Raw genomic sequence first — 17,727 nt, 5'->3', positions numbered from 1 at the left:
TTATCATCCACTCCCAGCTAAAAGAAATGGTTACTTGTTTAAAGACGTATAAAGCAATATATACTCTGGTTTCAAGAGAACAGGCTGATAGTAAAGAAATGGGTTTTCAACACACACTATGGTTTTGAGCTCGATTATAATTTGCCTTCTTCAAACTACACAACTGTCTTTGAGGTGACTGGGGAGATGTTGTCCCACTTATTTAATTTCACATTGGAACAAAATAAGTTGCCAGTGATGATCTGCCTAAAGAAACCATTTTATACAGGACTGTATGAAGAGTGGGTATTCTTTGAGCCCTTCAAATGAACCTTCTCAAAATACACACACACTTCGAATATGAAGTATAAAGAGGCAAAATCATTATTTCTGTAACTTCTGATTTATGAAAGCCAAATGTACAAAAACCTAATTTTATCATTCAAATGAAGAGTGGGTGTACAACTTACATATGTGGTAATTTATATTACAAAGAATTTACCTCCAGCTTCCTCTAAATAACACCACCCTCATTTTCTTAGAGTTCTTCAAACTCTGATGATCCAAAAGCTTTATAACCAAGTCTGCCCTTTAAGACCAGAAACGAATGAATAGGCGTCCAGGGGTGACAGGTAGAGACTTCAGCCTACGATCATACTGATTCTGTTAGATTTCCTGTTAAGAGATGTGGAATGGCCAAAACAAAGAACCTGGGTGATTCATTAGGAGACAAATATATTAGTCAAAGCTACTGTGTTAAGATACCAATAGTCACTTTAAATTTGGGAAATTTCTTAAACACACATAATATATGGTGATTCTTGGCAACATTTAACCTACCTCGAGGTGAACCACTCTACCTATTAACCTAGGCAGAAAGTTATATGCAGGGAAGTCTCTGGGGCGATCCTGGGAGGGCGGCACAGCCACTGATGTATTAAAAAGGGAGATACGGAAGCCACAAAGAGATCTCAAGGGAAGGCTCATTATCACATCCCAGTTTTGAGTATTCTGAAAACTGCGCTTTAATCATCAGCTATTACAAAGGAAGATAAGCAAGGCAGGAAAACAACCTGCACATATCAACACACATATTCAAAGGAAAAGCAGGAGGGAGACTCTTAAACTCCTGTTCACCTCCTTGAGAGTCCGATCTTCACAGGATAATGAGGGTGGTTGAGTTGGCTGGAGACAATGGAAGCAATAGGAGAGGGGTTGAGATATGAGTCAGAACTCTGTCTCTTTCCTCCAATGCTGGCTCCCTGTCCTCAGATTGCCCACATTTCTGACACTGTCACCAAGAAAGGTGACACCAACTGCAACCTGAAAGGGAAGCAAAGTGCCACACACACTTGAAGACAAGTTTTATTTGGGAAGAGTTTCTAATTGTTAAAGCTGCAAGGAAATTCCTTTCACAATTAGAACAGTTCTAATGACCTAGTAGTTTCAGAGATCCCAGTGTTCAAAAGTATATTTCAAAATTAATAACAAAAACAAATCCACACCAAAGGAAAGAGCTTTTAGACTGGTTTGGAATGTACAGCCATTGATTTCACTTGTTCTCAGAAACAGGCCCACCACTTTCTTAGAAATCAGGTGGGATGGACTCAACGCTCAAAGAAGGAAATGTCTTTAAATAAGTTAGCTACTTGGACAAGATTGTTTCACTCCTTAGAAAGTACAGTAAGGTAATAAGTCCCAGTTGGTGGGGTACGTGGTATAGCACCAGTTTCACAAAGAGCTTATGGGATCCTAGGGTCAGCAGTTGTTGGCATATGGCACACAAAATAAAAGCAGTCACCAGGAGTGGGGAGAGTGTGGAAGGGCAGGGAGTCTGTCCCAGTCCCACCCAGCCTTTCAACTTGCTAACAGCAGAGGCTGTGTTCTACAGTATCTTCGGGAGAACATTTGCGACAGTTAAAAAAACACACCAATCCCCTCACCCCAGGATTATTCCCCAGAAAGTCCACATATGCAAAGAAAGAGGGACCTGGTCAGGGTTCCCATGGGGGACTCCGCCTCCCATCCACTTCTGTTTCCACATGATATAAGACATCAGCCAGAGTATGTTCTACCACAGCACCCCAGCCCATGTCACTCATCTGTGGGAGAAACAAGAAACAGAAATGAATGATTAGAATAACTACAGCGAGAAGTAACAAAGATACTGAGGATGCATGGGGACATTTGGAATGTTACTCACAGGGCGATAAGTGAGATCCTTTGGAGGATACTTGAAGCACGGTCCAAAGTTAATGGAAACCTGGGATAAATTCAATTCAAGCGCACATGAAAAAACAGAAGAAAATAGTAAAAAAGTTAATGTGACATGGGAAATTTTTCTCTTTAAATGTAGCTGTGATATTCAGGATATAACTGGAACAAATGATATATACTAATATTGTTAAAAGTCAACACTCTAATGTCCATCAAGAATTAGACAAATAAAATAGACTTGTGTTGATTTCTGTTTATAACCTAAAGGTTTCCTTATTTTACTTTGATGATGGCTACTGACAGACCAAAAATACATGGAAACTTTTTTTTTTAATAAGTTAAAAAAAAAAATCTAACAGGCTGTAATGTAGTCCCCTTCATGCTGGATCATATTTTTTTAAAAAACCAATATATAAGCAACAGTTACTAAGTAATGATGGTAGGTTATCATGACATATAACACCAAACTGATTTATGCAAGTATACACTTCATATCCTTTACACTGAATAATAACATTTATCACACAGTACGTTCAAAGGAGAAGTGTGGGGCACACTAATTGCACAATCTTTATCTATCAGAGCAAATACTTCCCACAACACCCAACTGTTTTTGGAACAAACAGTAACAGTAGGAACACATTCCTGTCTCACTCTAAGGCTCTTCAGATTTCTTTCTAGAACTCAGTTGATGCCCTTTTGTCATAACCATTCATCTGTTTCCCTCAAGTTCTGTTCACAGGATGAAGAGATGATACATACCGTGCAGCTCTTGTACAGTGAGATGGCTGGAAAGTAAACCCCCTCAAAAATATCTTTGTAAGCCACACCTTGATTGACACCATTTTTATAAAATATTATCTGAAACAAAAACCATGGTTTTACTTCAGAATTTAAAAGCAGAACAAACTACAAAAGAACTCACTTGGAGAAGGCTTTGGAAGTGCTACCACCATGCTGGTAATAATGTATTCCAAGAATAGCATATAGCTTGTGTAATAACAACATCTTACATTTATATAACACTTTAGATTATTAAGAGCATCTTTACATGCACTATTCTAGCTGGTCTTCAGGTTTATTTGCTTTCTGAATTCCTATGCTACTTATACCAAACAGTTCTACTTTCTATTATCATTATATTGTATTTATAAAAAGTAATCTGGTCTTCCACTGATTCCTTGGAACTATACCCTTCTAAGCTTATTTATTTATTTGTCCTCTTCCCTTGCATCATGTTGCTACTTCTGCATTTCTACTTTGAAAATCTCTTAGGATCTTCTGTCAAAATCTCTGAATCCTCACTTTCTTTGTCCTTTCTCTTGCAACTATCCTGAATATTCTCTCTTAACCACTATATATGGACTTTAGAAAAGGCTCCTTCTTTTGAAGTAACTTTCTCTGCCTCTTCTTCCTAGCAGAGGCTATATTTTTGGCTGTATCATCCATCCTTTCTGGCTGTATCATCCTCAAATCTATTAACTGTTACCTTTACTATTTTCTTCCTAAAAACAACTGGAACCCTAGTTTAGTTCTCCTACATTCACTTCTATTACTGTCCCAGGTGGATTCACAGCATTTTTATGGAAAAATGTTTCCAGCTCAGAACTTTTCTCCATACCATCCCCTTCTATTTTTTGGCCCTTGTGGCTGGTCCAAATGTGCCAGCTCTTCTTTGTGCTATGTCCAACAATCCTGGAGGTAAGGAAATTTCTAGAGGACACTGAATGAGCCATTATAGCTCCTGCTGCCTTCAGGTCACATAGCAAGGTCCCCTCCTCTCCTATTTCAGTGTTGCTCTCTCTGTACTTGATATCTCTTCTAATAAAGAATAAATATCTCTGACTTGCTTCCTCAATTGCTTGTAGATTTCCTTATTAGGCCCCAGTTTTTACCATTTTCTCTACAGAGTGTTCCTGAAAGAACCCTGGTCCTCTCTCTTGGTACCACAGAAAGACCTCAAACACAGAAGGCAGGAGAGGGAGCTTACTCTGCTGCCGGCTAGCTAAAAATCTCTTCATTCCCCTTTGGGCTTCATTCTTCTCACTTTTGTAATTAGGAGGTTGGTCCCAATCTTCAAGTTCTTCTAGTTTTGACATTTTTATGACCATGACTCACCTCACTATGGGGAGTCTGCTTTAGGCTCTTCTCTGCTTTATCCACAAAGTCTTTTTCCTCAAAATACAAATAACTCTTGAACTTTATCAAAGCCTTGAAAACCGAGAGAGAGAGAGAAAGGAAAAAAAAACATTGAAGCATCAGCTACATCATCATGGAAAAAAAAAGACAGATTCACACAAATAGCACTGAGTCCTTGTGTTTTGCAACAGAAATTTAAAATCTTTACAGTTGGCTTTATTAGATTTTGAATAACTATGTGCTTCTTAAAAAGTACCAGATGGTACATGTTTATTAAACATTTTCTAAAGAGGCCTTTACTAAGACTATTTGTGAGGAAACACATACATATAAATACATATACACTCTCAACACAACAAAAACCCACAGAGGTGGGTAAACAATTCATAGATTTTTTTTCCCTCAATAATCTCAGTGAAAGAAATGAAAAGTTTACTGAGCCTAAAATTCCCTATTCTATAAAAACATTTTGAGGGCCACTTCCTTCCCTCCTAGTCCTCTACCTGTTTCTCCTACAGGTGATCTCTGGATCACCCCTTTCCTGATAGTTCCCAAGAGTCTGTTTAACCTTCCACTCCCAGATAAATATATCACATTAATTTTTTAAAATTTGAATTTCTTAGCACATACATATATTAAGCATGGTAAAAAAAAAAATCAAACACTAGAGAAGAACATAAAGAGTATTTCTTCTCTCCTCTCACCATCTCTCTCAACACTCAGTTTCCCTTTGCGATCACTGTTCTGCGTCCTGGTACCCTTCTAGAAAGTCTAGGCATATATTAAATCTTCAAAATTGAAGAACATACACACAGAGAAAAAAACACAAACCAGACAAAAACACAAAGAAAGAAGCAGAAAAGGCATACAAATGATAGCACATTATACATTCTGTTTTACATCTTGAGTTTTTCACTCAACATTATACACTGGAGATCATTTTATATCAGCATATATGGAGCTTTTGAACAGATTCATAGTATTCTGCTGTATGAACATATTATTCCCAAATTGCTTATTCAAATTAAAAACAAATTTTTATAATACAAATGAAAAAGTAAATAATTTTAAAGACTCCTATAGTATCTTTTGACGTAAGTGCAGACCTCTGTTTTTGGTAAAACCAGGCACTAATGTGGTGTACACTTAAGGGTTCTAGACGGCAGGAAGAGCAATGAGAGTCCACAGTGTGATGCAGCCAATAAGATGGGATCTTAGGCTGCTTTTTATCAGAACAGACTTGGAGGATCTACACTACCCAAGTGGTAGTGGGTGTACTCTAGAGCTACAATAATCGAGACAGTGTGGGACTGGCACAAGGGTCAACAAAGAAATCAGTGGAATAGAGAGCCCAGAAACAAACCTCTACTCACACAGTCATTTGATTTCACAAAAGGGACCAAAGAAATGAGGAAAGTTTTCAAAAAATGGTGCTAGAATATTGGATATCTGTGTGAGGAAAAAAAAAATTAACCTTGACCCCTACTTCACACCATACACAAAAATTAATTCAAGTGAATCAGAGACCTAAATATAAAAGCTAAAATGATAAGATTTTCAAAGGAAAACATGGGAGAATATCTTGATGACTTGGAGGTAGGCAAAGATTTATTAACCCATAAAAAGCACTATAACTGTCAAAGAAAAATTTTATAGCATTCATAAAAATTAAAAACTTCAGTTCATCAGAAGACACCATTAAGAAAATGAATAGATAAGTCACAGACTAGGAGAAAAATATTTTTTAAAAAGCCATTTCTAACAAAGGACTTTAATCCAGAATATATAAAGAACTATATATAACTCAATAAAAAGATAACCTAATTTTTTAAAAAGGCAAAATATTTGAACAGAAACTTCACAAAAGAAGATAGGTGAAGGGCCAATAAGCACATGAAAAACTGCTCAGTACCATCAGTTATCAAAGAAATGTTAATCTGAACCATAATGAGATACTACTACACCCCCACCAAAATGGCTAAAATTAAGTTGACAGACAGCAACAAATGTTGACAAGAATGTGGAGTAACTAAAATTCTCACATTGTTGGTGGGAATGGAAGAGTCTGGCAATTTCTTTTCTTTCCTTTTTTTTTTTTTTTTTGCTGAGGGAGATTTGCCCTGAGCTAATATCTGCTGCCAATCTTCCTCTTTTTGTATGTGAGCCGCTGACACAGCAAAGCCATTGACAGACGAGTGGTGTAGGTCCGTGCCCAGGAACTGAACCCAGGCCACCGCAGTGGAACATGTCAAATTTAACCACTAGACCACCAGGGCTGGCCCTGACAGTTTCTTATAAAACTAAATATATAACTACTCTATGATCCAGTAATTCCATTTCTAGGTACTGACCCAAAAGAAATGAAAATATGTTTACAAAAAGATTTGTAGAGGAATGTTCATAGCAACTTTATTGCTTTATCCCAGACTTGAAACAGCATGTCTATCAATAGGAAAATGGATAGTTATATGTCAATTATATGTCAATAAAGCTGGAAAAAAAATGAAAATGGATAAACACACTGTGGTATATTCATACAATGGAATACTACTCTGCAGTAAAAAGGAATGAACTACAGGTATGTGCAACAACGTGGATGGATCTCAAAAGCATTACGCCAAACGATAAAAGCCAGATACGAAAAACTACATATTGCATGCTTCCACCTATATTAGTCCAAGAACAAGCAAAACTAATGGAATAGAATTGTGATGGGGGAGGAATTCAAAACAGTGGTAGCCTCTATGGGGGTGCGAGTTGGGACTGACTGAGAAACAGTATGAGGGAACTTCCTGGGTAATAAGATTCTACATCTCAACAGTGGTTTGGATCAAACTCAAAACTCAGTGAATATACACTTAAAATCTGTAAATTTCATTTTATGTAAATTTTATATCAAAAGAAAAAATTAACAAAGGTTGAACTCCAGCTAATGATATGTATCCTGAAGTACTTGGGGGGCGGTGTGGGGGGGAGTGTACTGATGGCTGCAGTATTCTCTGAAGTGCATTAAAAAAAGATGAATGAATGGATGGGTGGGTGGAGGAATGAATGGATAACATGTTAATGGTAGAATCTAACTGATGGGCATCTGGACACTTTAAAATTCTTTCAACTTTGTTATCTCTGAAAATTTTTTCATAATGAAATGTTGGAAAAAACATGAATGGTGGTCAGCATCACAAGAGAAGACACAGGCCACAGGTGCAGGCACTGGCTGCCACAAGTCTCTAAACCCAGGACTTGCTTGGGAGGACAAACTCACCTTATCTTTATAAGTATCGGGTAGTGACTTGGCTGTCTCTGTATCTTCAGGAAGATTGATATAAAATCCCAGGACGTCTCCCTGTCCATAGCCAGAAGAGTAGTGTTTGCCAATGGACTGGTGGAACTTGGTTCCCTTTTTGCTCCGCCAAGAATAGCTAAATTTATCATAACCTAAGGGAGCTTGAAGGTTACCTGTCCCAATAGAAAAATACACAGGAAATCAGAGGACTGCAAGCCAACTCTGGTTTGCAAAGGAAAAGATTCTACTCCTTTTTATTTGTATTTTTTTGGTTAATTTTGTAAAATTGTTAATTTTTCACAAGCAAAGAATTATAAAAATATTCCTAGGAATTGAAAACCACCTAAATCCTCAGGAGTTGAATTTTATGCCCACAATCCGATGAGCCCCAAAGTCATGAAGCTTAGCCAGATGCTCTATGCCTCTCCACCCACTGCAAAGTCCATGTTACAGCTCCAGCTTACCTAACGGCTGGGACCAACCCAGTCTGGCAGCAGTGTCCGGCGGCATCTCATCCACTGTGATTTCGAAGTACCAGGCACCTTTCCGTACCCCATGAGAAGCCCGAACCATGGAGTAGCCCTTCTCTCCAACCACGGTCAGCCGGTCATCAGAGATCTTTAACTGGGGAGCTGTGGTGATGGAGATTAAAACAAAGGCCTGCAACTTATCTGAGGTACTTGGAGAAAACTGTCACAAAAACATGAGTCTCTTACACTCCAATAAAACAAAATAAAAAACAGAAAGATCAGGTCAGGAATTTAGTTCAGGAGTTTAAAAATCTCAACATAAGATACAGATGAAGAAGGAGAAAGAAAAAGGAAGAAAGCTATTAGGTAATCTAATTTTTATTAAATGTGATTATATTTAAGATGATAGGTTAAAATTAATTATACTGTTTATTCCCTAAAATACAATGAAACAATTGTAATGTGTTCGGGTCCCAGTATGAATAAACCATCCATTAAAAGACTTTTTATTTTGAAGGAATTTCAGACTTTCAAAAATAGTCGAGTCCTCATACGCCCATCACTCAGCTTTCCGAAATGTTAACACCATTCATACCCATAATATAACCAGCAAAACCAGAAAATTAACATTGATACAATACTATTAACTAATCTATACATCATCTTCAAATTAAGCCAAATATCCAAATAATATCCTTTTTCTGTTCCAGGATCTAATCCAAGATTCCACATTTCATTTAGTTGTCATGTCTCCTTAGTCTCTTCCAATCTGGGACAGTTCCTCAAGTCTTTCATGACCTTGACATTTTGAAGAGTACTGGTCACTTCAGCTTATAGAATGTCTCTTAATGAGGTTTGTCTGATGTTTCCTCCTGGTTAAGTCTAGGTTATGCTTTTCTGTCAGGAACACCACTGAAGTAATGCTGTGCCTCTCAGTGTATCATATCAGGAAGCACGTGACATCAAAATGATAACATGAAACTTGGATCACTTGTTTAGGGTGGTGCCGTCATTATAAAATTACTCCTTCATTATAAAATTACTATTTTCCCTTTGTAATTACTAAGTATTTTGTCGGGAGATAAAAAGACTGGGCTGGCCTGGTGGCTTTGTGGTTAAGTTTGCGCACTCCGCTTCAGCAGCCTGGGGTTTGCAGGTTTGGATCCTGGGCACGGCCCTATGCACCACTTATCAAGCCATGCTGTGGCAGGCGTCCCACATACAAAGTAGAGGAAGATGGGCACGGATGTTAGGCCATGGTCAATCTTCCTCAGCAAAAAGAGGATCAGCAACAGATGTTAGCTCAGGGCTAATCTTCCTCACCAAAAAACAGATATTTGAGACAATCAAGGAAATCTGATTATGGACTGAAATGAGATGATAGTAAGGAATTACCTATTTTGTTAAGTGTGATAAGAGCATTGCGGTTATAAAATAAAATAGCCACACTTTTTAGAAATACTTATTTTTTTAGACTATATAGGGTGAGATTTACTTCTTGAAAATTCAGAAAAAAAAGAGAGACAAAGAAATAAAGGAACAGGTAAAGCAAATATGGCACAATCTTGATAACTGTTAAATCTGGGTAAAAAGTATATGCAGATTTATTGTATTCACCGCTCTACCTTTGTGTACTTTACTACAAGGCCATCATGTAAGATAAGGGGACAGTCTGAACAAACTGGAAGGGATACTGTGACTTGGAAGTGAAGAAAAATGTGATGAAAGGGAGAATATTGCTAGGCTGTGTAAGTTGATTTTATCAATGTAGAAACATCTCCGATCCAACTGAAGACTTAACTGAGGAAAAAGCATCTGAGACAGTGTTTGTAACACTTTAGAAGTTGTCTGAATTCTACTGGAAGAAGCACAAAATTTAGATTAATTAGCTTTTACAAACGCATAAAGATATATGAACCCCTATGTTCACTACAGCATTATTCACAATAGCCAAGACTTGGAAACAACCTAAGTGCCCATCAACGGATGAATGGAAAAAGAAGATGTGGTATATATACACAATGGAATACTACTCAGCTATAAAAAAAGATAAAATCTTGCCATTTGTGACAACATAGATGGACCTTGAGGGTATTATGCTAAATGAAACAAGTCAGGTGCAGAGAGTCAAATACTGTATGATCTCACTCATAAGTGGAAGATAAAAGAAGAACAAACAAACACATAGATACACAGATTAGATTGGAGGTTACCAGAGGGGCAGCGGGGAGGGAGGAGAGTGAAAGAGGTGACTGGGTACATGTGTACGGTGATGGACAGTAATTAGTCTTTGGGCAGCGAATATGATGTAGTCTACACAAAAATCGACATATAATGATGTACACTTGAAATTTACATAAATGTTATAAACCAATGTTACCTTAATAAAAACTAGCTTTTATAAAGGTCTTTAGATTTACAAAGTTCTTTCATAGGTAGATAGGTAGACAGACAGACAAACTCACTTCACCCTCACAACCACCATGTCCACTGTGCAGATGGAGAAGCAGATCATGTAGCTGTCGAGATCACACTGCACATCGAGATCACACTGCCACATTCAGTGGGAGAGGCTGACTGAAACTTTGGCCCTACACTCTTTCTGTTACACCACAATGGCTCTTGTGTTAGGCAGATACAAAGATCACCTCCTTAAAGTAAACGCATGTTGTTTAACAGAACTTTCTTAGGGATTTGGCAAATTTTACCTTCTCAAATACAAATACTTCTTTTACCCCTTCCTGAGCAATTCAGTCCTAAAGTCATTAGGTTGGGCTGAGCAAGTGTCCATGATAAAAATGGGATATTAAAGGGTTTACCTCCCCGCAAAATACTTATTAATTAAAACAAGGGAAAAAGATGTAACTTTACAGTGGATAAACCTGGCAGATACCACCTTAGCCAAATGATCAAAGTGAACATCACCAGTAATGGGACCAGTTAAGATCATGTACCACCCAATAGGATACAATATGAAGAATACAGTATCATTTCTGTGATATTCCTGTCAAAGATGCATAACTTAAATCCAGTCATGAAGAACCAGACAAACCCAAACTGAGGAATGGTCTATAATATAACTAGCCTCTAATTTTCAAAAGTGTCAAGGTCATCAGAATCTAGTAAAGATGCTGAAACTGTTCCAGATTGAAGAAAACTTAAGAGACATGACAACTAAACGCAGCAAGTGATTCTCAACTGGATCCTTTGCTGTAAAGGACATTACTGGATCAACTGAAGAAATTTGAATAGGATCCAAGGATCGGATGGTAGTAGTTAGATGTTAATTTCTTGATTTTGATAGTTGTATACTGGTTCTATAAGAATGTGAAAGTTTAAAAACTATCCACTAATTCTTTGATATTCTTCCTTTCAAGAAGTGGAGCCTAATTTTCCTCCACTTGAGTGTGGGCTGAACTTAGTGACTCACTCTAACAAAGTTGTAGCAACTGTGTAACTTGAAAGGTAGGTCATAAACGGTACTCAAACTCTTTATTGCTCTCTCTTGGATCACTTGCTCTGGGAGAAATTAGCTTCCATAGATGTGGACAAATAGCAGTCTTTGGCGAGGCCCACATAGTGGGATCTGATGGCTCACTCACTTGGAAACAGACCCTCCAGCCCCTGTCAAGTCTTCAGAGACAGTAGCCCCAGCTAAGAGCTTGATTGCAATCTCATGAGTTTTCCTGAGCCAGACCACACAGCTAAGCTGCTCCCAGATTCTCAACCCCCAGAAACTGTGGGAGATAATAAACATTTGTAGTTGTAGACTGCTAAGTTTTACGGTAATTCGTTATGCAGCACTAGATAACTAACACAAGGAGAACGTCCTTGTTTGTAAGAAATACACAATTTATTTTTTTATTTTTTGTGAGGAGATCAGCCCTGTGCTAACATCTGCCAATCCTCTTTTTTTTTTTTTTTTTTTTTTTTTGCTGAGGAAGACTGGCCCTGGGCTAACATCCGTGCCCATCTTCCTCCACTTTATATGGGACGCCACCACAGCATGGCTTGCCAAGCAGTGCGTCAGTGCGCGCCCGGGATCTGAACCAGCGAACCCTGGGCCGCCGCAGTGGGCACCTAACCGCTTGCGCCACTGGGCCGGCCTCAGAAATACACAATTTAAAGTTCTCATAGGGGAGAAGGCACCATGGCAACTCACTCGCAAATGGTTCAGAAAAAAAAAGTTTTATACTGTTCTTACAACTTTTTTGTAAGTCTGAGAATAATTCAAAATAAGTTTGAATGATACACTATAGATTTATCGTTAATTTCTATAAGGTTCAGCATAAAGAGCAGGCAGCCACTGCTATCCTATATATTAAGTGCTAACAAGTTACTGTTAAGGGCCAGTGTTCTCACTTTTTTTTCCCCATCCAGAATTACGGCTACTATGTGTAGTGGAACAACAGTGACAAGTCTCACTTCTTAAACCCTGAAGTCACTTATTTGGCCCTTCCCTACTATCAAAGTATGCTTGTCACTAATAGGAGTCAAACAAATCCATGTACAATGGACATTGCACCATGGGATTACAGTACTTCACTTCCAAATAATGAGCATCAATACAAGTGTTAGAGTTTTTAGCATTAAATCAAGAAATAATGGGCTTCCAAATGTAATAAACATATGGACCAGTTTAGATCCAATTCAAAGAAACAACTGAAAGAGGCATAGGCATATTTTAAGGAACCTTGGAAATGTGAATATAGACTGAGTATCAGATAATCGAGCAATTATTATTCACCTTAGGTATGATAACGGCATAGTGGTTATGTTTTTAAAAATCCTTGTTAGAGATAAATATTGAGGTATTTATGGGTGAAATAATATGCTATCTGGAATTTGCATTAATACTCCAGAAAAACAACAACAAAAATTCATGAGGTACACTTGTCTAAAAGTAGTTTATTTAAATCCCCTTTCACATTCTAAAGGATAATGAATGCTATCTTGTTAATAATTGAATAAATTATGTCATTAAAAGAACTACTATACATCAAGAAGACTTTTGCATGACCAAAAAAAAGTCATAAACAAAGTCAAAAGACAACTGAGAAACTGGGAGAAAATGTTCACAACATATACCACAGACAAAGGGCTAATATCTCCAATATATAAAGGGACAAGGGACCAAAATCCCGACAGAAAAACGGGAAATAAAAACACACAAACAGGGCCGGCTCCGTGGCTTAGCGGTTAAGTGCGCGCGCTCCGCTGCTGGCGGCCCGGGTTCGGATCCCGGGCGCGTACCGACACACCGCTTCTCCGGCCATGCTGAGGCTGCATCCCACATACAGCAACTACAAGGATGTGCAGCTATGACATACAACTATCTACTGGGGTTTTGGGGGAAAAAAATAAATAAAAAGTTAAAAAAAAAAAAAACCACACAGATAATTCACAGGAACCCAAAATGGCATGCAAACACTAACAAATGAACCTAACTGTATTACAAACGAAAAACATAACCAGACTGAAGGAGGTAGGAAAGAAAAGAACTAATCTGAGTTAACAGGATCCTGCCAGACTAAAGACAAAAACAACTATACATAAATGCTGTCATCTAGTTAGTGAATGATCCTCACAGGGGTTGGCAATTCTGAACTACTTTATGTGCACATTAGAAATGAAAAATAAGAAAATACATGGTAGATAATTATAGTCAGGTTTCTCATTGTTGAAGAAAAAAGTTACAAATAAGGAAAGGTGTGGTGTCTGACTGGAATCCAAGGTATCAGTGTAAACTCAGTATAGCCATGTACATATGTGTCAGTTAGTATACATACATACATCTCCTACCTTTGTCCAATGATGGAGTCTAGAAGCCACACCCAGTAACAGTAATAGTGACCATACCTAACACTTAGATCTTAATTTCTAAACACCATTGTCCAATCAAAGGAAGCAGGCTCCACAGAGAAGTAGCTGGTATTTGGCCTGGGGCATGGAAAATACAAGATGAGCCTGGAACATCTTGTGATGCCAGAAAATAAGGAAGTACTAAAAAAAAAAAAAAAATGGGGCTTATCAAAAGAACACAGGAACCAACCTAAAGAAGCTAATGGCCTAATGGCCAAAGCTGGAATAATTTGAGCAACAAAACAAATTATACCCTACAGAATAAATATCTATGAGTCCACCCTGATATAAATAATCAATTAAACAATAAATGGAGAAGGGAAAGAAAGAAAAGAAATCATCAGGCAAACATTGCATCAATAATTGCTGCAGACAAGATCCACTGATGGATGCTACTAAAATTAGTGAACAAAACTTTACAGAGAAAGAGGATATTTGCATAGCCTCGAAGTATCCTTCTCCAAGACATTTATTAACTACAAACGAAATACAGTAAGAAAGCCAGCAGAAACTACCTTGGCCAAATGATTGTGGTTAACATAACCAGTAATAAGACATACTGACATCATGAACCCCATGAGATGATGCAATGAGAAGGGCTCATTTCTGTGGTGTTCTTATAAAAAATGCATAACCTCAGTCTAATCATGAGAAAAAGTCAGACAAACCCTGAGGAATATTCAACACAATAACTGATTAATACCCTTAAAAAGTGTCATGGTTATGAAAGACAAGCGATGACTGAAGAAGTGTTAAAAACTACAAGACTAAGAAGAAATAACTAAATGCAACGTGAGCTCCTAAAAAAGAGGCATTAGTGGAAAAACTGGTGAAATTTAAATAAAGCCTTTAATTTTATTAATAGCATTTATCAATATTAATTTCCTGGTTTGATAATTGTACTATGGTTGTATAAGATGTTACCATTAGGAGAAGCTTGATGAGAGAGATATGGAAACTATTATTTTCGCAACTTTACCGGTCAATTTAAATTAGTTCAAAATAGAAAGTTTTAAAGAACCATATATATAAAAATGGCTAGAGCTTATAGGAAGAGACAAAGAAGGAAATTATTTCTTGCACATTCTGACCGACTCTAGTTAGACATGGGGGATGGGGGAGTGGCAAGAGTGATAATAGACTGACATATATATCTAATTCTAGATTGGACAAAGCTGATGACAGTAGTTCAAAGTAACACCGGGTCCAACATGAACATTAACACCATACATACCTCGATCATGTAAGGCTAACAAAACCCGTTCATACAAGCAGGCTCTGTAGAGGTCTCCAGGAATAGGCTTTCCTGCCCAGCAGTCAAGTTCAAGCTTCTCAGGATCAGGGGCATGGGGATCAGGCTCAGCGAGAATATACCGATAGCCATCTTTATTAAACGGGTGTTCCAACGGGTAGCCATGTGGGGGAAGGCGCTGAGCAGAAAACAAAGGGTCACTGCAGAAAGGAAAAGATAAAATCAAGAAACTAAAACCCCTCTAGCTCAACTGCCTTCAATTCTGTAAGAAAGGCCTCTGATTTATTAGATTTTGGCTGGAACACAGTCAGGTTCACAACTGCTTTTCATTACTCTAATAGGTCACCCTGCCCTCTGCAGGCAAAAAAGGATAAATTACTTTAGTCTGTAGCGATTTCTATGAAACAGAGCCAGTACATCATTGGGAAGAAGGGAGAAGAGGAACAAGGATGATTTCCTTTAGTATATTTATTATTATAACACATGAACCGAAACTCAGGGATATGAGCACTTACTGTCTGTTGCCCGTCTAAATAAGAAATGCCCTGGATATCATCACCTCAGTATTGAACAAAGGGAAGGGAAGAGGTCTGAGAGGGGAGAGGTGGAAAGTTTAAGTACAAGACTTAATGCTCAGTGTTGGTTTCACTCCCTCTCCCCCATCTATCCTTTCTCAAGATGCCTTCAGAGAACTTTACTCCCCAGGTGAATCCCCACAGGGTGCTGCCCCAGGGCTGTGTTATGTAGTAACAAGTTTGTAAAACAGGACACCTAGCCAGAGATTATTTTACCCCTCAAAGCACTCAAGATTTGAGAAAAATGAACAGGCTTTATAACCTCTGACACCTGAGCTACTGAAGAGTAGGGCTCTTTTCCCTCTGATAGACTTTGCCAGCACCAAAGAAACCTCTAACAGTGGTAAGTGGGGGTGGGTGTTCTGCCCACCTCCGGGCCTTCTTGGTGGTCCCTGTGGTCCCTCCATCCTGCTGTTTGCGCTTAGCTCCTCTTCCTTTTCCACTGCTTCCTGCTGCAATTCCCCCTTTGAAGAGAAGGCAGATCACTTTCAATGAGCTGTGATGGAAGCACCATGTGGATACTGAAATTCCATAGGGACTAACACTCCCAAAGTGCATTTGTGTAACACCACAGGAGGATTTCCTTCCTGAAAGCATATTGGATTTCACCTCGGTTCTGAATGAGTCTGTTGAGTGTCTCACAGCCCAGAACACTGGGTTCTGGCAGTAAGCTCAAATGAACCTCACCCTGATTCCTATGTTACATTTTCAAACTTCCTTTCTCAATGAACTGCAATCAGTACACTTTCTGAGGATGTGACACAAATGCATTTTCATTCATTCAGATTCCAAACATCCACAGCTACAAACAATTGCATGGATAAAGATTTTTTTCCACCCAAATCAATACACACCCATCAAGAGAGAATATCCTCACTATGAGTAGATGTTCATTTGCTTGAACTACACATGATATATTCCATAAACATAGTAAAGGCACAATATCTGCTAAAGCACTGAACTTGAATATCCAACAAGACAACAGTACATCAAACATGGAAAACAAAAACAGAAGTACTGAAAAGGTGTTTCTCTCCAGTGCTGTTAGGTATCCACTGTGGTTGTGCATGACACAAGTAGGAAAGAAGTCTCTAAATTTAGTAGGCAATTTTTGCAACAATGATCAAGATCATGCCAATGCATAAAATTCAGGTTAGACTAACCTGGCTTGTGAAATTAACAGCAAATATCAATAGACAGTTTATATATGTTACACACAAAAAAATTTAGTTACATGCTAAGGCCACAAGGAATACAACCTTGTGTATTTCTGATATAAGAACTTTGAAATTTTTGTCCAGTTCTGTCATTGCTCTCAATTAGTTTTTTTGTCTTCCAGAAAATGTCCCTGAACTGCAGGAAAACACCTTTATGTAAACAACTGCATAGAGTACTGTATCTTAATTTGGGGCAAGCCTGAAAATTATCAGCAGTTCTGCTGCAATAAAAAGGATCAAGACGTTGAGGGCAGGTCACATTCCACATAGACAGGACCAGATTTATACAGAACTTCCTTTTATGAGCACATCAGGTGTTATTCCTATTTCTCATAAAAGGTTTAACGTTTAACTGTTACAATATCAATACCTCTAGTTTGAGTTACTTAATCAAAAAACTATTAAGTTTTTATTGTCATTTATATTTTAATCATTTTAAGAGAGAAGTTTTAGATCCACCTTGAGTAAAACAAGGAATACTAAGGGGACTCCTGGTCCTGTTAGGCAGAATATGACAACGTACAAGCTTTGAATTACTAACATTAAACTGGAACTGTTTCATAATAAGTGCTACTGCCACCATTTTCACAGTGCTTTAAAATTTTAATTTAGTTTCAGCTTCTACCACAACTCAGCAAAAAGCATTTTCCAAACCACAAAATACTTAAGTCTGAGAGGCTGAAAGAAGACAGAGGAGGCATTCACCTCCAAAAGAGGCTCCACCTGTAAG

The 17,727-nt window shown here is 38.1% G+C and overlaps 1 protein-coding gene across 2 annotated transcripts in view; it reads right to left on the bottom strand.

Moving 5' to 3' along the window:
* Positions 1 to 64: 64 nt before the first annotated feature.
* The window catches only part of ASH2L (ASH2 like, histone lysine methyltransferase complex subunit), a 28,436-nt gene continuing 10,773 nt past the window's right edge, over positions 65 to 17,727 (bottom strand). Inside the window, exons 9-17 of one of the 2 annotated variants that reach the window (XM_058525209.1) lie at positions 16,151 to 16,244; positions 15,188 to 15,405; positions 8,086 to 8,253; positions 7,601 to 7,794; positions 4,315 to 4,407; positions 2,959 to 3,057; positions 2,183 to 2,242; positions 1,970 to 2,081; positions 65 to 1,302 (exon numbers count right to left, since the gene is read on the bottom strand). In XM_058525209.1, coding sequence (XP_058381192.1) covers positions 1,974 to 2,081; positions 2,183 to 2,242; positions 2,959 to 3,057; positions 4,315 to 4,407; positions 7,601 to 7,794; positions 8,086 to 8,253; positions 15,188 to 15,405; positions 16,151 to 16,244 — 1,034 coding nt within the window. In that variant the 3' untranslated portion in view covers positions 65 to 1,302; positions 1,970 to 1,973. Of the gene's footprint in view, positions 1,303 to 1,423; positions 2,082 to 2,182; positions 2,243 to 2,958; positions 3,058 to 4,314; positions 4,408 to 7,600; positions 7,795 to 8,085; positions 8,254 to 15,187; positions 15,406 to 16,150; positions 16,245 to 17,727 lie in introns of those variants that run through there. The other variant, XM_058525210.1, reaches the window with a different exon arrangement.

The sequence above is a fragment of the Diceros bicornis genome, chromosome 29 (assembly GCF_020826845.1).
Source record: "Diceros bicornis minor isolate mBicDic1 chromosome 29, mDicBic1.mat.cur, whole genome shotgun sequence".
NCBI classification, from domain to species: Eukaryota; Metazoa; Chordata; class Mammalia; order Perissodactyla; family Rhinocerotidae; genus Diceros; species Diceros bicornis.
This window is presented reverse-complemented; position numbering and strand designations above follow the sequence as displayed.